The sequence below is a fragment of the Euprymna scolopes genome, chromosome 4, assembly GCF_053919585.1.
Source record: "Euprymna scolopes isolate OS-2025 chromosome 4, ASM5391958v1, whole genome shotgun sequence".
Classification (NCBI taxonomy): Eukaryota; Metazoa; Mollusca; class Cephalopoda; order Sepiida; family Sepiolidae; genus Euprymna; species Euprymna scolopes.
In genome coordinates, this window is record NC_136485.1 from 6,805,226 (window position 1) to 6,830,031 (window position 24,806).

General features: G+C 31.8%; 2 protein-coding genes across 2 annotated transcripts in view; both read right to left on the reverse strand.

Annotated features, from left to right (window-relative positions):
• Nucleotides 1-24,806, reverse strand: part of LOC145266622 (proton-coupled zinc antiporter SLC30A5-like) — a 103,391-nt gene that overhangs the window by 50,519 nt on the left and 28,066 nt on the right. Inside the window, exons 3-6 of the mRNA XM_080122532.1 lie at nt 23,281-23,403; nt 20,167-20,233; nt 2,774-2,859; nt 928-1,015 (exon numbers count right to left, since the gene is read on the reverse strand). Of these exons, the coding sequence (XP_079978658.1) occupies nt 928-1,015; nt 2,774-2,859; nt 20,167-20,233; nt 23,281-23,403 (364 nt within the window). The remainder of the gene's footprint in view (nt 1-927; nt 1,016-2,773; nt 2,860-20,166; nt 20,234-23,280; nt 23,404-24,806) is intronic.
• The window catches only part of LOC145272817 (uncharacterized), a 731,987-nt gene that overhangs the window by 11,004 nt on the left and 696,177 nt on the right, over nt 1-24,806 (reverse strand). The gene's annotated exons all lie outside the window — the stretch shown is intronic.

The window sequence follows — 24,806 nt, forward strand, 5'->3', positions numbered from 1 at the left end:
ATGAGTGTTTAAAAAAAATCACTGCCAAAAACAATTCAAATTTTTTTAGTGCTTCCAATGTTATGAATCGTTTTAGTATGTCAATTGTTTAATTGGATCAAATAGGTTATCAAAGGCTCCCAGAAAAATAAGCAAAATGAAACCGATGACCTCGGGTCTATGCTGGTTTCTTCTGGTTGCCCTGTGCACACCGTAAACAAATGGAGAATAAAACACAATTATTTTGATTTGCATCATTTTCGTCGATTTTTAAAATTAAGGAAAGAAAATGGATTAGAAAAATTAGAATTTGGAGTGCTTAAAGCGTACACAACACGAAAATAGCATGTTCTGTTTTGATAAATAATAAGGATAACAATAATAAGGGATAACAAATAATAAGGGATAATTTGTTTGTTTATTAAAACGTGTTGAAATAAATAAAATAAAAATAAATATTTAGTACTACCTGTCTTTTTTTTTTTTTAAATTTTCATTTTGCTTTCCTTCTGGGGTTTTTGAAACCTAATTGATATGTTTAATCCAACTGCAACTTTTGCTGATTGAAATTATTACATGAAACCAAAAACTATCTGGCAAATATACTCAGTGAACCAAGTGCAAGAGAAATACAAACAACTGCAATTAAAGAGACAGAATCTTAAAAAGATCTCTTGGTTACAATGTATGAGATAGCATGTGAATGTCTGGCATCTGGTAGGATGACTCATACTTATAAGAAAATTGAAATAAGTTATCAAGATTTGACTGACGTGATTCTTTTTTGTCGCAAGAGTTTCCCCTGATTCATTATAAAAGCAGATACTTAAAATAGACACGTGTGAAATTTGCATTACGGTAAGTTGGAGGGGGGGGGCAGTTAAAAAAAAAAAAAAATTTTTTTAAATAAAAATTAGAGAGAAAGGAGATATAACATTCTTTGCTCACCTTAGCTGGTCCTAATCCATTGCTAGAGAACAAGGCCCCTGCCCAGGCAATGACTACAACATCACTGTGTTCAAACAAAAGAATGCTCCTAAAACAGAGAAAACAAAACATGGGAAAAGAAGGCAAATAAAAGAAACAGTTTTATAAAACGTTCCTCTTCATAAATGAATGAAAGAAAAGATAATTCGTTTTCATAAAACTTATTTTCTTTGATGACGATGCAAATTGTTAGTTATCCCACCAAGGATCGAACTCACCATCCTTGGTTCACAAATATTGTCGAATCATACTATTCCACTCTCTGACTAAAAATGAGATCCACTCTTTTCTATAAAGGCTTTTAATAAAGTATCATTTCCACATTCGGGCTAGTACACCAATCTTTCCCCTCACAGAATGTGAAAATAGAATTTCTAACCTAACACGTCCCATACTGTCTGCTACGCTCCAGTCCATCACTGCCGCGTTGTATATCCTATGTTTGTTTTAAAAGTACTTCCACAGACTATGCTCCAATAAATTTACTTCGCCTGTACTCCCCTTCAACGTAAATACTCCAACCCACGTAACTAGCAACAAAATCACACCTCTTCACTGTAGAAATCCCTAACCGATTTTCTATTCTAATAGCTTCTTTCTTCAGTCTACCTACCTTGGAATTCTCTGTTTCCCTGACCATACTAACATACAAAAATTTAAATATGATTTGAATAAATTCCTTGTTACTCAACGTCTAACCTACATGACCAACTCTTCATCTATAAATCTGGTATCTATCACAGTAGCCTTTTATTTTAAAGTGAAAAAAAAAAAAAAGCATTTTTTTAATAAGTTGTTCGCAAGTCATTTAATTTTTTAGCCAGTATCATTTTCTTCCAGAGAATGAGAGATCCTTCTCGACTGGGACAATTTTTACTTATTCCACCAATCTAGAGCTCCTTCCTTCCACATTAAACCAACCTCATATCACTTGTGGGGGGGGGCAGCGATAAGGAACAATTCATTTGTTTATTCAAGTTTACATTTGTTGGACAACTTCACGATTTAAACATTAAAAGATAATTGTAAATAAGTCAAATGTCATTCACATAGAAAATAATAAATAAAATGCTCCAATTTCCATTTCAAATTAACTTCTTTTTCATGCTAACATTTATTTCAATAACAAAAAGAAATTAAACATTTTTCCTGAAAAGATTTCATGCAAAAATCTTTTTAATTACTATGCATTATTGGAGCCTTGCACTCCATGCAATTTCTAAGTGGGTGATCATTGCTGTATGATGGGATGATCATTTTATGTTAAATTCATATGCAAAAGTGATCCCCCACTATAAAGTCTAAACTATTGTTTTTTTTATTCTTTTTACATGCAATTACCTAAAAAAAAAAAAAAAAAAAAAAAAAAACACTATTTGGGGGAGGGGTGATTAGCAATGGTTGCCAGGCTACAGTTTTATTGAGTTTTTAATATGAATAAGACTAGAAATGTTGAAAATAGCTTTAATCTACAGTCCTTACCAAACTTTCACAAAACCATTTGTCTAGCTGCAGTCAGTCAACAATTTCCTCCATTCTCTAGCTGTGCCTAACTTTAAACACAAACTTTTTCCTAGAACTGCCAGCCTGTGGAACTTTGTTCTGCTGGCCTGCTTTCCAGCTGACTACAATATGGTAATTTTCAAGTCCAATATAAACAAGTTCTTGTTGAGCTGTCCTCTTAAATAATCAAATTATACCCAATCTCCACAAGTAACAATTACTCCGTTGTTGTTCCAGTGACAAATGTACACTCATTAACTCTTATCCTCGGGTGGCCTTTGGGCCTTGATAAGAAAAGTCTTACCTGAGCGGTCCACATAAAGTGAGGCCGAATAACCAAAGAAGACTGATGATACTACCAATGACAGCGTGACGAAACAATCGGAACCACTGCAAAAAGAAAAAAAAAAGTGAAACTTTTTTTTTTTCAAATTTCAAAACTTACAAGAAATAATTTCCATTTTTCGATATTTTTTATTTAATAATTAAAAGAAAAAAATCAGTTCTGGTTAACTGGAAAATAATTAAGATGAATGGAGACAAGTTATTTGTACTGAGAGGCAGGACTCATCAGTATTCAACGGTTAATTAAAAACAAATAGGTTTTAATTTTAACATTTTAATCATTTATTATATACAAACTGTACCTAACCTGGCATTGCCTGAGATGCAATTAAGGGATTTTGGTATTTAATTTTTATGTGTGTGCATTAAACTTATACATAAAAAGAAATAAAATTTCCGTTGTAAGGTACACAATGCCTATTACATTATTCAATTTAAAATACAAGTTATTCTTCTAACATTATTTATGTTATGCTTAAGAATGAAGACACCGTTTATGAATGATGTGTCATGTGACCTATTTCGATATTGAAATTTAAACATTTTCAGATTTTATCTATTTCTTTCCATTGAATTTTCTATCGGAATAAAAATAGAGTTTTTAACAGCTATTAAACAAAAGAATGCATAAAGCTTGTGGGTCTTTGGTTAGTAGTTTTTAGACTTTAAGCTGGACATAGAAACATACACCCATGTACAGACAACTGCCCTTTACATAATAGATTATTCAATGAAAGAATGAACCAGTATTAATATTTTGTGAAAACAAAAATTACTACTGATAGATACAAAAAAAAAAAAAATAGCGTCTTTTATATGAGCAATATTCTGAAGAGGAATAATTATATTTGCAAAAAAAATTAGAATTTGTTTTTAACAGAAAACTAATGTTAAAGGAAAAGAAATGGTTATTCGGATTGAAGTATTCATATTTTAGGACAACGTTATGTCTGAAGTCTCAAATACAAGATAACTTTGTATCGTAGATTTGGATTTCTTTTATTTAAATATAACAAAATGATACTTTCACATAGATCAACTCAGCTAATGTACTTCCTAACTTCCGGCATGTCTGCTACTGGAAGCAGTGATGAGGTAAATCAGTAAGCGATTTATTGAAATAAAAATATAAAAAAAAGACATTAATAAAAATTATACAATAAAAATTTTTTAAGTTATACAAATAAAAATAACTCAATTAGTACTTATTTGCACTTTTAATAACAAAATTAAAGTTTTTATTTTATAAGAAATGCTTATGAAATAATACAATTTTTTTTTAATTTTAAAAAATAAGATTTTTATTTGAATTTACATAATAAATACAAAAATTGAAATCAAAATAAATGCAATTATTAAAATCCAAATAATAAAATTTTAAACATAACAAAAAGTATCCAATACATATAAATATTCCCAACTCGGACGAAAAAACGCTTTGGATAATTACAGATTTCAAGGTAGTTCTACTAAAATAGCCATATTTTTTAAACCAAAGCATTTCAAGTCTTCAAATTACTACTGTTTTGTTCGGAAATGAATATACTTTCAAATGAATTAATAAATATTAATGTACATTATATATTTTAAGAGTTTTAAGCAAATAAAGTGATAAAAATGTGAACGTCATAAAATGGCGTTTTCGGTAAGGTTTTGTAATGACCCCCCCTGTTTTCTAAAGGTCCGTACCGTGATTGTATGAAGAATTTCGTCATGAAATTTGGGAACCAATTAGAAGAGGTGTTAATCTTAATACTGTCAAGTGTCCGAAATATTTTTGACCATTTCTTTTTTTGTCGTGTTAAAAATAAGACTTTAATATGACGAGTATTGAACATTTTGATTTGGTTTGGTTTTGTTTTAGCATAACGGCACATCAACCCTTTTCAGGTTATTCAATGCCAAACTCAGGATTAAAAAAAAAAAATTATGTATTCAAAGAACTTTATGACGTCGAGTATCAATCAATTCTGTATAGTTCAATAGTTTTGTTTGTTTTAATATCTAACGATCTTTTTTTTTTTTTTTTTTTTTTTTTAAGTTTTATATATCCTCATATATTCATTCATAAGGTTTAGTTGGGTTGATTCAGAGAATGATTTATATTTTTGTAAAGATCCTTGTTACTCTTAAAAAGGATAATATTTCCTCTAGACAGTTGTTTTCGAAAAGTTTCTTCATGCTGTTGTGTTTGAGGTATTGTTTTCTATCTTTATCTAGAGCTCTACATTCCACAAAAAGATGTTTAATGGTGCAAGTTTTCTGGCAGAATGGGCATTGTGGTTGTTGTTCTTGTTTTAGAATGAAGGAGTGTGTGAGTTTTGTATGGCCAATATGTATTCTAGTTATCACGACTTGTTCTTTTCTGGATTTGGGGGGAGTTTGTCTCCATTTTTCCAGTATGGGTTTGATTTGGTATAATTTGTTATTTGTGTTGTTATTCCATTGTCGTTGCCATTTTGCATGAATTAATTGATTAATTTTGGGTTTGAAGTCGGTATATGGTATGTTTATTGTATCTGGTTTTAAGTTTAGAGCTGATTCGGCCGCTAAGTCGGCTCTTTCATTTCCTCTTATCCCAATGTGACTTGGGATCCAACATATAAATATTTCTTTGTGTTCGGATAGTGAATCAATTCTATTTGTTAGTTTGATGATTAGTGGGTTTTCAAGTTTTTTGTTATTCAGAGATGTCAAAACGGAAAGTGAATCTGAAAAAATTAGGAATTTCCTATGTTCATCTTTTTCTATAATGTTGAGTGCGAGGTCGATGGCACATATTTCGGCAGTAAAAATAGAGCTTTCTGTTGGAAGAGCTTTTTTAAGAGTTTTTTCATTCGACACTGCAGCACATGCCACTCTATTATGGTCTTTAGAGTCATCGGTGAAAATAGGTAGATGGTCTGGATATTTTAGGAGAATATCATAGGCTTTTTCATGGTAGATATTAGGGTGGGATTTCGCTTTTGGGAGTTCATTCAAGTTTAAGATTACTTTTGGTTTTTTAAGTATCCAAGGTGGGGTTTTAGGTAGTATATGTTCTTGGATATTTTCTACAGTCATTTCTGATTCCTGCAGTATTGCTTTCATTCTAAGACTAAAGGGCTTTATGGCCTTTCTTTTTGCTTCAAATGCCTCTTTATATCTCGGATTGAATGTAGCTTCATATGCTGGATTATTTCGTTGTGCTTTTAATTTAGTGTAATATTGTGCACCCAGTTTTTGACTCCTTATATTTATAGGGATTTCGTTGGCCTCTGCATGGAGGCTTTCAACTGGGGATGTTCTAAAAGCACCGAGAGCTAACCTCAGTCCTCCATGGCAGATTGGATCTAAAATCTTTAGGTAGGACTTTCTGGCTGATTGGTATATAAAACTACCATAGTCGAGTTTTGATCTTATCAAAGTCCTATATAATTTCATTAGTGTTTCTTGATCGGCTCCCCATTCTGTATGGGCTATTACCCGTAGTAGTTGCAGTTTTTTGTTGCAACTATTTCTTAGATTCTTCAGGTGGGGGATGAATGACAGTTTTTTGTCAAATATAAGGCCCAGGAATTTGTGTTCTTCTACGGTGGGGATTATTGTTCTTCCAAGCTTCAATGTAGGATCATTATGAAGTTTTCTCATGTGGCAGAAATGAACGCATTTGGTTTTTGATTGGGAAAATTTATATCCATTTTCCATTGCCCATTTGTCTAATTTATTTAAGCAGTGTTGGAGTTTGCGTTCAATGGTGCATATATACTTTGATCTGCAGAACACCAGTAGGTCATCTACATATAAAGATCCCTCAACACCAGGGTCCAAACATTTCACTATGCTGTTCATTTTAATATTGAACAGTGTCACAGATAAAATGCTACCTTGAGGTACTCCTTCCTCTTGATTTGTGGTGTCTGAGTAAGTAGTTCCAATGCGGACTCTAAACTTTCGGTCAGATAAAAATCCTTTTATAAATTGTGGGAGTCTGCCTTTTAGTTCAAATTCGTGCAAGTCTCTCATAATTCCATATTTCCACGTAGTGTCGTAGGCCTTCTCCAGATCAAAAAATACTGCTGATAGGTGCTCATTTCTAATAAAGGCTTCCCTTATGGCTGTTTCCAATCTAACCAAGTGATCTGTTGTGCTTCTCTTATTACGGAATCCACATTGTAGGTTGGAGATAAGGTTGTTGGTTTCTAGGTACCAAACCAATCTATCATTTATCATTCTCTCCATTATTTTGCACAAGCAGCTAGTCAGTGAGATTGGTCTGTAGTTTTGTGGATTCGAATGGTCTTTTCCTGGTTTTGGTATTGCTATTATTGTGGTTTGCCTCCACGAGTCCGGAAATTCACCTTCTGTCCATAATTTGTTGTAAATTTTTAGTAGCAACTTCAATGATTCCAAAAGGGAGTTGTCACAGGAATTCGTAATGGATTTCATCAGGTCCTACGGCTGTGTTGTGGGATCTTTTAATAGAATCTTCTAATTCAGTTAATGTAAGTAGTTTATTATAATCTTCTAGGTTTTTTGATTTAAAGTTTAGTTTGTATTGTTCGATATTTTGTTTAATTGTTATAAATTTAAAGTTATGGTTTTGGTTAGATGAGTTTTGAGAAAAAGTTTCGGCTAGTAGGTCTGCTATATTCTTTTCATCGGTTACTCTGGTGTTGTTTTTAAGCAGGTGTTTAATTGGTGTTGATTGATGTTTACCTGAAATTTTTCTAATCATCTCCCATACTACTCTCGGTTCTGTAGAGGAATTTAGTTTATTGACATACTTTTCCCAACTCTCTTTTTTAGCTGCTTTTATTACCCTACGAGCTTTAGCTCTATTTAATTTGTATTCTATCAAATTTGAAGTTGTGGGTTGTTTCTGAAATTTCTTCAGTGCAATTTTTCGCAATTTGATGGATTCCCGACATTTATTGTCAAACCAGGGTCTGTTATACCGATTAGATGCTGAAGTTTTAGGGATGCATTCATTTGCAATTTCTACTAGTGTTTCTGTAAAAAATTCTACAGTGTTGTTTGTCTCTGAATCATTCAACTTATGTCGACATTTTTCTTTGTATAATTGCCAGTTGGCCTTATTTAGCTTCCATCTGGGAAGTTTTTCGCTGTTGAATTCTGGAATTTCTATCACTAATGGAAAATGGTCACTGCAGCAAGTGTCATCATATACTTTCCAGGTTAAGTCCATATATAGTGATGGATCACACAAGCTAAGGTCAATGGCTGAATGGTTTCCACCAGTTGGGTTGATGTGTGTAGGTGTTCCATCGTTGAGGAAGCATATATCGTTTTCATTGATAAATTCTTCCAACGTTTTGCCCTTTTTATTGGTGTCTTTACATCCCCATAGTATGTTATGACTATTGAAATCTCCCAATAGGGCGAAAGGTTTGGGTAATTGATCAATCAATTTTTTAATCTCGTTTTTATCTATGTCATCGTTTGGAGGTATATATAGTGAACATACTGTCATTGGTTTATGTAGTGTGGCATTAATAGCAATTGCTTGGATATTGGTTGGTATGTTTATTTTGCTATGGGGTATATCGTTTCTGATTAGAATTGTTACTCCCCCGGAGGCCCTGCCCCCAAAGTTATGAGTGAAATTAAAAATTTCATATTGCTTAATATTAATTTTGTCTCCTGGTTTCAGAAAAGTTTCTTGAAGACACACCACTGCAGGGCGCTCATGCGCTAGTAGCAGAAGCAGTTCATTCATGTTTGTTTTTAAACCGCGACAGTTCCACTGGATTATTTTTTGTTTTTTGTTAGTCGTTGGTATCAGATCTTCGGTCTTCTATGGTTCATTTCTTCAAATCTGTTTTGTGTAGGGATTCTTGGTCTGGAACTTGAGCGTGATCTGTCTAGTTTTGTTTTAGTTTCTTTTTTGAGTGGAGGTTTATTTCTTTTCTCTTCATGGGCATATTTTGGTGTCTGTTTTTTCCCCTCTGTAAGTGGAGATGTTTCTATGGGTGTTGTATTTTGGGTTTTTATGGGTTTATTTGATTTAGTTTTAGCTTGAGAGGTTTGTTCAGTTATAGGAACTTTTTCATTGTTGAATTGTTTTATAATTTTTTTAAATTCTTCCATAAGTTCCTTCATTTCATTAAGTAGTTTAATAATGTCCTCGGATTTGATGTTGAGTGAATTTATTTTTGTTTGTTTATTTGGTTCGGTAGTTTGCTGTATGTTTTTTTTGGTTATTTCAGAATATTTTGCATTTTCTGATAGTTTGCGAGCTTCTTGGAAGGTAATATTTTTTGTATATTTTATTTTGTTGATTTCTTTTTCACTCTTCCATTTGTCGCATTCTTTTGAATTGGCGCTATGGCCTTTTTGACAATTGATGCATTTTGGCTCTTTTTTACAATCTGTATGAGGTTCATTATCTCTGCACCTTATACATATTGGAGGGCAGGTACACCGGTCTCGATGGTGTCCGTATCTCTGGCAATTGTAACACCTGAGTGGGTTTGGTATGTAGTGTTCAACGTTTACCATTTCATACCCTATTTTAATTTTATTTGGAATTTGGTGAGTATTGAATGTTAAAATGTAAGTATTTGTTTTTATTATTTCGCCAAGTTTATTAATTTGGACTCTTTTAACGTCAGTGAAGTTTTGTTTTTGTAGGTTAGTCTGAATTTCTTCCAAGGGCCACAGTGATAATTCAGTACTCCTGATTACGCCTTTGCTAATGTTCAGAGATTTGTGAGGGTAAATTTTTACCTTTTGATTGTTAAAACGTTTCCATTTGGAGATTTCAACAGCATATTTTTGGTTTTCTACTTCGAGAAGTAATGTACCATTATTTTGTTTTTTAACCATTTTAGGTTTGATGCTAGATAGAATCTTTTCAATTTTGAATGGGGATATTTTGGTTATTGGTTCCCCTTCAGTTGCTTCTATAACTATGAAGCGGGGAACATTCTGGTTTTTTTGATGAAGCTCTGTTTCAGTGTCAGAACTACTGGCATCAGATACTTCGGTGTGGTTTCTTTTTTGAGGCTTTCTGGATTCCATAAATATATCTGGTTTGTTTCATTTTTCATGCTCCCCACCCACCTCGGCGTCCTATATGGGAAGTGTTGGGGGGAATACCCATTCGCCCCAACCCAACAGGGATACAGGAAAAGTATACTCTTCTTGCTGGTGGATTCAAGCACCTGTGGTTCTTCAATTTCTTTCTGAAGGCCTCGTTTTCAGTAAGAATTTCAGTTTTTCAGTCGTGTTTAGTCCATTATTCAGCAAGTTGATTGGCCCTCCAGCCACCGCTTACTAAATCAGTTTATTGTATAGTGTGGGAAGTGCAAGCATATTTTCTTGTTATGTCTGTCTGATTTAGGGCTAGGCGTGACCAACCGATTGATTGGATCGGGCCTATCCAACCGCCCGTCTTAGCTTAAGTAAGGGCCAAAGTTGCATCTCATGTCCTTAAAATATCCTGGACATGATCTACTCAACCACCAGGATTCCGTTCGTAAGCCTTACGGGATGCCACCCACGGTCAACAGGTGGCCCCATTGAGGGACTTATACCCTCTGCAGGGGGTAGTCGGCATATTCTAATGCCCCACCGACAGAGTCAACCGGGAAGTAGGGAAGGAAAAAGAAAGGAGGGGAGGAGGGAAGGAGGGTTGTTGTTTTTGTTTTTGTTTTTCGTAGAACATAATTAGGTTTTACAAAAGAGAATAGAAAACAAAAACAAATCAATGTAGGTGTGAACATTTTGAAAAAAAAAAAAAAAAAAAAAAATTCTTCGGACAGCCAGTAGTAAGTAAATCAATCTTTTTACTATCTTTATCAATTAAAAGTATTATTTTATGTTGAGTAGGACCGCGGTAATTGATAATTTAAAAGGACCTACCTGAAAAAAAAATTGTTTCTATTTCTCGAATTTGGTCAAATGAAGTTAGTATTACTAGCAGCAGCTCCAGCCTGTAGAATCAGCGATAGCACAGTGTAAACAACACGCGTTCTTTAATTTTTATTCAAGAACGAATTAAGAAAAACATGAAAATGTGAATATAAATGTTCTTATGTTTAATTAGAGCTATTTTGTTATCAGAATAACATTAGTTTAGAACTATTCGGTTTTCAGAATGTATAATAACAACAATCCTAACCAATTCGGCATTATGAATCTGTTGCAATTTCTCACATTGCTCGTCAAATTTAAAAACATGGTTAAAAAAACAAAAACTTTTGTAGATATATAGCTTGCATGCACTTTTATTCTTTAAATTAGTTTTGAACAACGAATTAAAACAATGTTTTACTGCGAACAGCCACAAATGTTTTTTTTTCAAAATCAAAATAAGTATCAAAATCTCGTTTATACATAGATTCGAAAAAGTTGTAAAAAAACAAATATATAACAAATAAAGGTTATCAAAGGCAAGATAAGTTACTTTTCTACCAAACTGGATATATTTTTTGTGTTTTTATTCAATGTAACATGTTTATTCAGCTCGAAAAACATACAGTGTTTACCGATGTATTGGAAAATTAAAAATGGCGCCCGGCCCGACTCTCTTTGACACGGTAAGTTTGAGAAAAGGAGTTAAAAATAAAAAAAAACTATACAAAATACTGTTAAAAACTCACCGAATATATGTCAGCCTACGTCACGGTAACATATATTGAGCGAGTTTCTAGCAGTATTTTGTCTACTTTTTTATTTTTAACTCTTTTCCCCCAAACTTACCGTTTCAAGAGAGTCGGGCGCCATTTTAAATTTTCCAAAACATCGGTAAACACCGTTTTCAAGCTGAATAAACATGTTACATTAAATAAAAACACTAAAAAATTATCCGGTTAGGTAGAAAAGTAACTTGCTTTTGATAACATTTATTTGTTATATATTTGTTTTTTTGACAACTTTTTCGAATCTATGTGTATAGTATACAAACCCTCAAAATCTATATCAATATTCTTGAAATTTTAAAAGCAGTTAGAAAACACATCAAACTACAATTAGGAAGCTTTTTATTTTGTTATTTTTTTTTCCTACTTATTAAGCGAAAGATATTTTTACAACCTGCTCCAGCGTAGTATAAACGGCCTATGGAATTAACACCTTCAACCTCGAAAATAGAAATCAACAAATTTTTGAACGCTCTCTTTGAAAAAAAGCTCTCTTAACTTCACCTCTAATACAAATTATGTGTGGCAAGTCTCCTCCTAAAACACTCTTTAACCCTAACAATAATACTAAGTTCGAGTGGCAAGCCCCCCCCCCAACAAAATACCTCTGTAAGCCACATACAAGCATCTAAAACAAACAAACAAAAAATAGATCCTTCCTTAAAGAAAAATACACATAAAAATAAATTGGTTAACTGTCCTAAAATGCTAGAATGGCCAGGAAATAATGAATTATTTTACATTAATTTTTTGTGAAACTAACCGCTCCCCCCTCTAATATTGTTTTTGTTAGCTTTGTCTCTGCCAAGTTTTCAGTATGTTCACACATAATTTTCCTTAGCCCTACAATTAATTCAAAGTCCGAATGGCAACCCTCCCCATATTCTCATTGCATAGAAACCCTCTTAAAACTACACATAATCATCTTAAAAAAAAAAAAAAGCATGCATATTTTCCCATAGAAAAAAAAACAAAAAACAGTTAACTGCCCTAAAATGCTAGAATGACCTGTAATAGGAAATTATTTTACATTCAATTCTAAAATAATTTGTTTATCTTTCATTAAAGTTTTTCATGGCATTTTATACATAATTTCCTAAAAAGGTAGAATCACATTTTGGAGGGGTGGTCAGAAGGAGTTGAGTGGGGTTAAACAGAAGGTGTTAATTTACAATAATACAAAAGAAATATTGCAATATATTAATTTTTAAATGGTCTTATGTTTAGATTTAAGTTTTTTTGTACATAAAGCACATTACAATTCAACTTTGAGTTCTCCAACTTCTTTTCTGTTTATGGATACATGGAATTTTTAAGGAATTGCTGCATATTTATGCACATTTACTGCAGATTATTTGGAAACCATAAACTTTGGGAGATTTTCAGTTGCATATTCTGATTCCTTGTACAAAAATACACTTATATGGTAAATTTCATTTCTTAGTCTTGTGTTTTAACAAAGATATGACATTTTTACTGAAAAAGTAGCGTAAAAAATGTGACGAAACGCATATGGTCTTAAAGAGGGAAAAATATCCAAATGTGTGAGGCACAAAAATAGCCATAAACTTCCTTAATTTTAATCAGATTTTAAAAATTTAAAAAGATTCTTTCTTAGCTCATCAAGCTCTTTCTATGCATACCAATATTGAAATATTTCAACCTATTTCAATTTTTTCATGTGTATTGCTACCAAAACAGGATGTTTTGAAGGCAACTAGGTTTAATCAATGTGGGGGAAGCCCTTCATATCAGACAATTGCTATTTATTTGGACACTGCCACAGTTCCCCCTATTTTGAGGGGAGCTGTTTTTCCCCAACATCGTGGGGAAACAAATAAATAAAACAGCAGAAAGCGGAAAGTTTAACTGGCCTCTGGCCAGCTATAAAAGCAACATTCATGTCTGTGCCTGCGTGATTCTTAACTTAATTATCAACTAATTCATTTCACGATCCGTAATGGTTAGTGAGAAAGTTTGAGTTCAATCTCACCTCTCTCTCTCTTTTTATTTTTTATCTCGTCTCTCGTCACCCAGCCAAAAGTTAATTACCAACCCTTTTTTCATCTTTTCCTCCTTCACAGTACGTGTTCCTGCCTTTTTTTTTAACACTTACAAACACCCGGGCAATGCCGAGCACCCTTGCTAGTATTCTCTAATTCCCAGATGATAATTACAGATGAACATGAAATATAATCAAGTATTAAAATATACATGGTGGCAATTATGCGTGTTGATATACAGATAAAAAAGAGAAACAGTTCACTAGCAATAATTATGGTTAGTGGTGGGACAATTAATCGGAAATCGTAAGAATCGTGTATTTTGGGAGGTATCGGAATCGCATCGTTAAAAAATACCTTAATTTTCCGCTTCCTTCATTACGATTCTTTTAGTCAGATGTTGTAAAAAAGAAAAAAATTTCCTGATATTTCTAACCGCAAGAGAGAAATGTAGCATGTTATAAAAAGAAACCAAAGAAATTCATTATTAACAGGGCAATGCTTAGTGCCCCCTCCCTTACAAGGTTCATTCATTCAGATCTATTGTAATCAAAACTACAAAAGAGTTAACTTGAAAAGAAGTATGCAGGGCTCTACATTGCGAGTAAAAATTTAAAAAAACGCTTATCTTTTTGGCGACTGTTTTTTTTTACTGACAAATTTTCTAATAGTGAATGAAAATGCTTTTTCAACTTATATTTTCTTAAAATAAAACGAGCGAAGTCAAATTATTTAAACAGTAAAAGGTTTAATAGAACAATATACTTTTTTTTTCTTTTTTTAAAAGAAGGCTTTTGAAAGAAATATCTCTAAAATGAAATTGATCACGTATTATTTCGCAAAATTTTGACAGTAGTCGGTTTCTTTTGAAGTTTAAAAAAAAACGACCCCATACCTATCTCTTCCAAACCTAAAGTTATTAAATAACCCCTTTGTTAATTTAAGGGTAATTAATTCAATTCAGTCAAGTTGTTTTTTTTTAAATTTCGTTGAAATAAAATCCATTATTTTTTTTATTTTTTTCTCCAGAAAGATAAAACCCTGAATTTGATTATATTAAAAGCAGAATAATATAATCTTTTTTCTAGAATTTTAAATTGAAAATTAAAAAAAAGTGTTTGACGCAGTTTTTTGCCGAACGAAAAAGAAATTAATATATATTTTTTAAAAGGTTTTGTAATCAATTTTTATGTCTAAATAATATTTACGATTAATTAAATAATTTCATTTTAAAAAGTATTTATAAATAGAATTTTACTTAAGACTTATAGTTTAGCAATATTGAACCGCATCAACCATGTGTGAATTGAACACAGTCAACCAAAAAAAATTCAAAAGAAAATGCATATTTGCATTTCATTATGTAAACTTTTATATATTGGTTTCAAAATTTAAATTCTATAAGTTTTTTTTGTTAACTACTGGTTGGTACAATTTACCGCCCCATCCCTTTACATTTTTTTCTTTTTGTCTTTTTTAGCGGATTATTTTCAATTAATTATCCAAATAAGTGACTAGCTTTAAAACAAAATTTAATAGTAAATTATTTGTTTACAGATAAACTGAATTTTCTAATATGGCCTCAAAGTCCAAAAAAAGTCTTGCATGGAAACTTTTTGAAGTTGATGAAGATGAGGAGTTGAAAGCCATTTGCAAAGTCTGTCAAATTAAAATATCGCGAGGAACAAAACCATCTAACATGACCACAACCAACATGTTAAAACATTTAACTATGAAGCATCCAAATGAATTGGAGGAGCAAAATAAAAAAGAAAAGGAACAAAAAATTACCAACTAGTCACTCAGAGCAGTTTTATTAGTGAGGGTCGAAATCGCAGTGTATTTTTATTTTTTTTTTGTTTTTTTTTTTGCCCAAGTGACCATCTAGGTGTCACCAATTTTTTTAACCCTCCTTAACTTCAAAGAGTAAATACAATATATACAACTAAAAAAATAATTTTTTAAAATGCTGATTCTATTCATGAAAAATTCTTTTAACTAGAAATTAAAACTTAGGTAAAGATAGCTGACTGACAGCAACAGGAGCACTGGTTAACTACTGAACCACGTGGAAAGGTGTGGGGGGAGGAAAAAGGAAATTAAATGATGATAATAAATTATGATAACCGTCTTTGAAAGGCACTAAAGTCTTAAAATTTATTTCTTTAAAAGTTTAGGCGGCATTCCCCAGCGATTTTAAAGCACTCTCTCTCTCCAAAAAAAAAAAAAGATTTACATTTAAGTTTGGTAAAGATATATTTATTATAATCGAATTCCTGTATGAAGACTGGATCTACTTTGTTGGGCGTTAATTTGTGAGATAAGTAATTTTTCAATGTTTAATATGTTTTTAAAGTTTCAATTATCAATTCAATTTTATTAATTGCGTTTTTGTTTCTATTTATTTAAAAAAAAAAAAAACAGGGTTTAAAATGCATTTTTCAAGGTAACAAGCTTCGAAAGAAGTCTAATAAAAAAAAAATCACTTAATTTTTAATTTCGACAACCCTGAGAATTTAATTATTAAAAAAATATTGAAATGTGACATTTTATTTAACATTTCTATTAGTTCAATTAATTTTCTTTCAATAATTCATTTCACTCAACAAACTTCATTTTTTTGGGTTTTTTTTTTTTTTTTAAAATCTTTTTCTGTAATTTTGGTAATTATTTTTGCTCAATTTTATCTAGTATTTCATTTGTTTTTTATAGTGGTATCATTTTTATATGTGTTCCTTTGATATACCCTATTTCGAAATTAGTTTGGCTAAACTTATTCTTCACGTTAGAAAAAACGTATAATAGCAATGAAAAAGTAAGAAAAAACAATAGGTGTTAACTACTCTTTGTGAATTATGGAGGTCTGAAGAACTGCCGTCACAAATACAACTATCAATAGCCAAACAAAAAATCGTTTTTGAAATTCCTTTACTTGTAACTTTTCGCTATACCTACCTTTTGGTATAAAGCACAAAAACTTTCGATTAATGGTATTTCTCAAATATGGTCGTTAACTTTGGAAGGGTTATTTTGTATCTACAGCGCCATGTCACGTGGTATATTGTTTTTTTCATTACGCACGTTCATTTATAAATTATTAAATTAAATATTTATCTTTTTTTTATATTTAGTTAGTATATATTTTCTTTCTCTTCTGCTATATTTTTTTTTATTTAATTCATTAAATCTGTTAATTATGAGGACCAAAATAATGAATCGTGTTAATTTATTCTCTAATTTTCTTGTTTTTGTTCTGTTATATAAATTCTATTTTATTTGTTTTTGCTCTGAAGGATAAATTCTATTTTCTTAATTGGAATACAGAAAAAAAAACTAAGTAAAATAAATTTTCTCTAAAATAAATTTTGCTAATTTTTCCGTTTAGTTTACTATATAATAATTTTATTTAAACCAAAACACGACGGTGTAGACATAAAATATCTCTTCCAAAGTTAGGGAACATATTTGGGAACTACCGACCATAAGTATAAAACTACCTGGTATATTTCAAAACAATAATTCCCTAGGAATCGGAATCGTACTTGGTATCGGAATCGTTAATCAATATTTTCCTGGAATCGGAATCGTATAAAAATTAGGAATCGTTTCAACACTAATTATGGTTGAATATTTTTATTCTATTATGGTCTCTCAATATTCTATAAATATTTTCCAGAAGATGAGAAAAGAAAGCACTGGAATTATTTCAACAATAGAAAACTTTACTTTCTGAATCTTTGAGATGAGAAATGATAGTTTGTATTATTTGGACTACTGCAAGCATTCAAGATACAACGAATAAACTACTAAGTAAAATTCAGTTCTAAGTGACACTCTTTTGGAGGTTGATGGTTCAATCCACAGTGAGGGCGATACAACAAATATAATTAAAGATTTCTACCCAGACATGACTGACAAAACGAGAGAATGCCACACCCATGGATTAAATAAAGGATTCTGTTTGAAATTCTGTGTAGATTCCAGAGTTCAACAAGATGCAACTGAAGAAGGTCAGAGGTTACATTTGCAAAGAACACTTAAGATGACAACCATAGTCTGAATAATCCAAATACAAAGAAAAATTAAATTTCAAATATTTTCTTTAAGTAAAACAAATCTCTGTATGTCATACAAAATCAGAAAACAGTACAGTTCCATAGCTAGAAAACATTTTTTTATACTCAGAATTGCTAAAGCATGAAACAAGCTGTCTGCATTAATTGTTGACACTGCCAAGATCTTTCATCTTGATTCCTGAAATTCGTCAAAACTACAATTGATATAGCAATATCACACCACTTTTTTCTTTTGATCAAATAAACTCACATCAAGCATTATTGAAAAAGAGTATAAAAAAAAAAAAAAATTTTTTTTTTTAAATCATTAGGATTGGAGTTATGACCATTCAAAGTATCAAAAACTGTGTGGTTCACTGGGCATTTTGCCTTGAGTCAGTCCTATTCAAAAGCTTGTGACTGAAAATGGTAGGAAATTTGCACAATTTACAGACTAATCCATCTTTAAAAAGCTTTATCTTCAGATCTTTTTAAGATATTATGATGAAATTTGGAACATATCATAATACCATGAAGGTTCAGTTGGCGTTATTTATGACCATCTCAATCAGTTAGCATATTCCAGGTTCATTTTAACAGCTTTAAGTAGAAACATCATAAAAACAGCTAAGAAAAATGGTGTAAGGCTTTATCATCATAGGAAGTATTATTCTGATGGACATTATCATTTGCCATTATAACATTATTAAAAATCCAAGATGGCGACCAGGAACCCTAAGATGTCCTCCATGACATGATTCAAAGAAATTATTAACAAAATATGGCTTGAAAGATATCAAATTAAAGGAAATTTTGTACAGATCAGAATGATGTTTTCAAGTACATCAAACTAATTAGCATAATTAAGTTTCATTTTAACAGCTTTAAGTAGAAGCATCATAAAAAAAAACAGTTTAAAAAATGGGAGGTAAGGCTTTATCAGCAAAATATTATTCTGATGAACATTATCATTTGTCATCATTACACCGTGAAAATCCAAGATGGCCACCACGACACGATTCAAATTATGAACAAAATATAACTTGTAGCATATCAAATGTAAGGAAATTTTGTACAGATCAGAATTATAATGTTTCAAGTTATTTAAACTAATTAGGATAATTAAATTTCATTTTTAACAGCTTCAAGTTACCGTGACAATTATCGGGTGAGTTTCTACCACTATTTTGTATAATTTTTTATTTTTAAGTTATTATTGAGACTTCAAGAGACATCACGGCCATTTGTTCTTATTCTCATTTTGAACAGAATAAACATTTACAACACCAAAAATTTATCGAGGAAGGTAGAAGAGTAACTTGCCTTTAATAACATTTATTATTTTTTGACCGCTTTTTGACACCTCTGTGGATTGTAAAACAAACCCAATAAAAGTTATTATTTTACTCAACTAGATAAGCAGTTTGTGTGTTTTAACTCATTTAAAAGTGTGGTCATTGTCGGTTATTCTTTTTCAAAGAATTTTTTTTTTAAATATTTTTTTCATTTTTATAATTAAAAACTTATGTTTTCTAAATAATAACAAAAAAAATGAATACTTATGTTCATAAGTTGATGAACGTCTTAGTTGCAGATTTTTTTGTGTGCCGAGGCGCACACAACAATTCTCATGTTTATATGCGGTTGTCACTACTTCTATCGATTCATGCATAAAATGTTTTTATTAAATTCTTTTCAAATACTTTAATGGTGGCTGCTCTGACGAACTGCAAGCACTTGTACCTCCTCGACGTGACTACCCCCGACGGACCCGACAAGCAGCTAAGTCCCACCCCTTTACAGTAGAGATTCCTAGGTGTAAGAAAGCCTTTTACTCCAATAGTTTCTTCCCCAGAACTGCAAGTCTTTGGAACTCCCTTCCGGGATACTGCTTTCCCAACTGTACTGATATGCAGAAGTTCAAGTGTAATGTGAACAAACATCTTTCTACTCATCTCCCTTCATAATGCCCCCACAAATTGTCCCCGATAGTAGCCCCCTACTTCAAAGTGGCACTTGCCTTGTTTGGGGTGAAGATTGAATAAAAAAAAAATTTTTTAGGACAAAAGAAATTAGTATATTCTCTATTAGTGTGTGAACACAGTTTCTATCTTCTAGAAAGTTTCAACTTTAAGATATTCTAACTTTTGACTTTGTGTTCAAATTTTGTAGCAAAGACAATTCTTTTCCCTGATTAGCTAAAACAATTAGAAACGTCGTCGACGACAGGTACAACTTTTGCTTTGAGTATTTATGTGGACACACCTCGACCGCTTATTTGCAAAAAGTGGTCTACTGCTCTGCTGGCATATTTCGGCATTAATAATTGGATTTAAATAGTGATTTCTTTGAATATGCAAATTGCAACAAAAATATTCAAATACGATTTTAAAGTAAATTAATTGTGAATCCAGTTAAGTAAGTTTTATTTTGATGGACTATGGAAAAATGCGCTTATTACTGATTTAAAAACTATGACTGTCAAATTAAGTAGCAGTGTGCGCCTTGTTCAGCGCTGAACTTTATGATGTCTGGTATTGTTACTTGATATGCCATGCATATATGCACTTTGGATGAGTTCTGGTACACTCTACAAAATGATTCCATTTTTATTTATTTCTTGATAAAAATAAAAACTGTTTTCCTTACTTGATGTTTTGATAAACGTTTGCCAGAAGAAAATGGTTTCTGCAATAAAATCAATGGTCCTGCACTCCTGCAACAAAAATTTGATAAAAAAAAAGCTTTTAATAAAAAGTTATGTCTTAACTTGACAAAGAAAATATTGTACACCAAAAGTCATGTAAATTGATCAAGTAATTTTATTTTTGAATAAGAAAATTAAATTTCATGATTAAATAATGAGCATGCTCTCAAGGCACCATCTTAAAAACAGTCTAAAGGAACAAGGGAGATGATCCAAAATAATTCAAACTTTTGCGAGATTTTAGAAAGCCATTCTTAACATGGGAAGGGGGACATTGGACAAACTCAAATTTGCTTAAAATGATTTTCTTTACAAAATTAAAACTACTTGATCAATTTACATGACTTTTGGTGTATGATATTTTCTTTACATCATAGGTACATACATAACACTAATTTTCTTTATTTTTGTTTTTTTAGGATGGACTCTAGACAAGCGCCAAAAAATTTAATAGAAATTTTAAGAAAAAAGATAAATTTTTAGTTTTGTCAAAACTAAAAATTTGTCTTTTTCCTTAGTTAAATGGAAATACTCTTTAGAAGGTTTAAACTTCATTTAAATTTTGAAATAAAAACAAAATACTTCATTTTTAATTTTTTCTTAAATTCAGGAATGATGACTTTCTTTGTGTTTTTTGAAGTTAAAAATTTTAATAAAACCTCCCCCTCAAAAATTTAAAGTTGGATTCTTGTCAAAATATTTTATCAGATTGACAAGAAAGTTCTTTCAGTTTTTAACTTTTAAATTCAGATGAACATCTCTTGGCTTAAACAAAAATTTATTGATCGAAATAAGCACCATCAGAATCAGCACATTTTTGCCAATGCAAAGCAAGTGTATTCATGCCTATAATGTAAAAACCTTGCGTTCTGGTGGCAATGAAATCACTGAAGGCATTTTTGATATCGGTTAGGTTTTTGAAGCATTTCTCACGCAGAAAGTTGTCAAGATGCTTGATAAAATGGTAGTCGTTCAACTTCTGCTGGGTCAGTTTAGCAATGTGTGGCCAGGCATTGTCGTGGAGGAGAATTGGGTGTTTTCTGTTGACTAATGCTGGGTGTTGTTGTCAAAGTTTCTGATGCATTTCATCCATTAGTACATACCATTAATACAGTACTTTGCCATCGTAATGGTTTTGCCTGCATTCAAAAATCTGTAATATATGAGACCGATCACAGACCACAAAACAGTTAGCATGACCTTCTTTTGGTACAACTCTGGCTTTGGGAAGTGTTGCGGAGCTTTGTCAGCATCTAATCACCGAGCTGGTTGTCATAAAGAACCCACTTTTCATCGCAAGTCACAACCCAGTCGAGAAACGGATTATTCTTGTTGCGTAAAAGAGATGACACTTCATAATGCCTTTTTCTTTTGGTTGTCATTCAATACGTTAGGCACCCATTTATCAAGTTTTTTTTTGTCTTTCTAATCTCTTTCAAGTGGTTAGAAATCATTGTATACATTATATCTAATTCAGAAGCAAGTTCTCAAACAGTCGTGCATGGATTGGCTTTGACTCTTAATTGATCATTGTCAACATCCGATGGTCGACCACTACGCTCATCATCTTCAAGACCTTGTCACCACCACAAAATTTCTTAAATCATCATCGTGCTGTGCGTTCAGTAGTGGTTCCTGGGCCAAACGCTTTGTTGGTATTGCGAGCAGCTTTTCAGCTTAGCTTGAATTGAAATAAAAAAATTATGCAAATTTGCTTTTTTTTCCATCTCGTATTCAACATTCTGAAAAGACATAATTGTTTTAAAACGATTAGATAGAGCGAAAAATACTCTTTAAAATGATATATGAAGTAAAGGTATTATACCGAAAATTTATTTGAAAATACATCATTTGAAATCAAAATTAAAAATTCCGCAAGAACCTTCTAGTCAACCTAATAGAAATCTGTTGAGAAATTTCATCCAAACTTGCAGATAGATTTTGAACGTCCAAATAAATGGATACATCGATATAGACATTTTCTCAGTGAGAAATAACTGAGAAAAAGAAGTTATGAATAAATTTAATTGGTAAAAATAATTGATTTTTAAATTCAAAATTCATTAATATTTAACTTTAAATGTTTTCTTGAAGCAGGATTAAATTGTCCAATCAATTGAAATACAGATGGGTAGATCAAACTGGAGCAATTAAAATAATAATTAAAATAGGAGACATATTTGTTAATAAAAAAAACAGAAAGCGGGTAAAAAATTTTAAATAATGAAAAAAAATTTCATCGTGAAATATTTCAATAAAAATACTAAACTCCAATTCAAGATAGTATTATCATCATCGACTTTAAAAAATTGACTGTCGAACTCACCTATCTCTGGCCAGGTCATTATTCTTCTTTCTTTCAAACCATCCTTACCATTTCCTTCCTTGTTTACCTAAACTTTCCACTGCCAACTGACTTTGCTACCTCAACTGTTCTACGAAAACAAAACCGTTCATCTATTCTTTCACTATCAGCATATCAACAGTCCCCTGTTCTGCACACACATCTTCGTGCTGTTCAAATTTCATCTTCCTCTGAGAACAGATACAAGTTTTGCAGCCCTGCTTCTCAGTTGGATACAAAATGATAGCCTTCAAATCCAATGTAAACAAATTCTTGCTAAGCCGTCCCCATAAATAATCAATTTCTACCCAATTTACACCATTAACGATTATTACACACTCACCTTACATTCATTAACCCTTTTCTTCGAGTGGCTTCCGAGCCCTGATAAATGGTGACTCCTAATTAAAAAAAAAAAAAAAAAAAAGTCTTTCTTTACATATCTATCATGTTAATCTTAAATTATTTCTCTCCATGCAACACATGTCCTCAACCCTTACTGGCCAGGTTTCACTTTTAGACATCATCACACTATGCACACATGTTTGATTGATAATGATAACGCTCTGCTGGTTAGTAAAACTAAAAGAAGCTGAGAGTTGAATCGCAAATATTTTGCATGTAAATTTTCTACAAAACTGTTGATAAGTTTGTGGGATTATACAATCGATTAAATGAGGACGGTAAAGAAATTAGAAGAAAAAAAACTTACCCAAGTTTGATAATGCACAGAAACTGGATGACAGGAATCACTTTGAGGAGATCATAAGACAAGAATAATCCGAAAGCTCGGAAGAATTTGGCTGTGAAGAGTAATCCAATGTAGATGGCATTTCTGAAAAGAAAAAGGTTTTGTCAAAAGGAGACAAAACAAAAAAAAATTCTACAGATTAAAATTATTTGTGTTTGTTTAATAGTACGTTGCCTGGTCATGAAATATGCTTAAACGATAATTTATGCATATCTCGTATTTATTAGAACCAATTCTTGATTGATTATTATATTGTACTCAATATATACTACCGATTTCAAAAGTTTAAAAATATAAAAAATATGAGTTGAGTGCTAAATCGAAATTAAAACATTTAGCGTTCCTGCGTTATTCATTATCATCTGAAATAAAGACAAATGGATGTAAAAACTTTAAAATTTGATGCAATTTAACATAAATGTATCATGCATAAAGGAGCACTTTAAGTCAACTTATGCCTGCCAAGTTCAAATTTTGACCCCTTAGCTATTTTTACTGGCTAAAAACCAAATTGAATCTGTTCCACAAGTTTAAATCCCTTGCATATTAAGTGTCAAATCTGTAGACCAAATACTGACAAAGCAGTTTGGCAGAAATTTTTACGCACACAAACAAGGTCACTTATATATGTGTGTGTGTGTGTGTGTGTGTGTGTGTGTGTGGCGGTAGCCGAATGATTCGGGTCCTTGTTAATCAAGCGAGACATGACTTCTGTTACCAGTGTTGAATCTCTCGACTGGCGTTAATCATGACACCTTGCACTGATGATTCCCGAAAGGATGAAACACTAGTGTCTAGATATTTAATCATTATAGTGTGTATATATATATATATATATATATATATATATATATATATATATATATATATATATATATATATATAAGAGAACAACAGGAGTATGAAATGAAGTCACAAAAACTATATATTGGTAAATATAGATTGGTTCATTTATTCAATAAGGGAATACAAACAATTAGTTGGGGGATAGAGGGGACTCTTTAAGGCAAGGCATTTCGAGACCTAATGCTTCTCATCAGAAGAGTAGAGAAGATGCTAGGTAACATAGTAGAGATGCGGCATCTAGCGTGGGATTCATTAGGAACAAAATAGATCAAATAAAATTAGAGATGATGTTGGGGGGAGCTTTATTGAATTCTAAATAAAGTAGGAGCGTATTATATAGAGTGTAATGTAGTAAGGTGCATAGGGTCTTTATCATAGTCTTAAATGGATGTAGTATATGTTTTAGGGTTAAAGTGGGGATATAGCGTGGATGGGTGGTAATTCTATTTTAATGGTGCGTAAGATGTCTATTATCTATGGAGGGCCATTTTTTGACAGATGCAACGGAGACGACAACAGCACTATGAATTAGTGTATAATTTTGGGAGGGGTGTTATGGTGATGATTTAAGGCAAAAAGGGTGGGTCTGGGTGGATAGTTGTAAGGCTATAATACTGGATTTCAGAGTACAATATATGCTA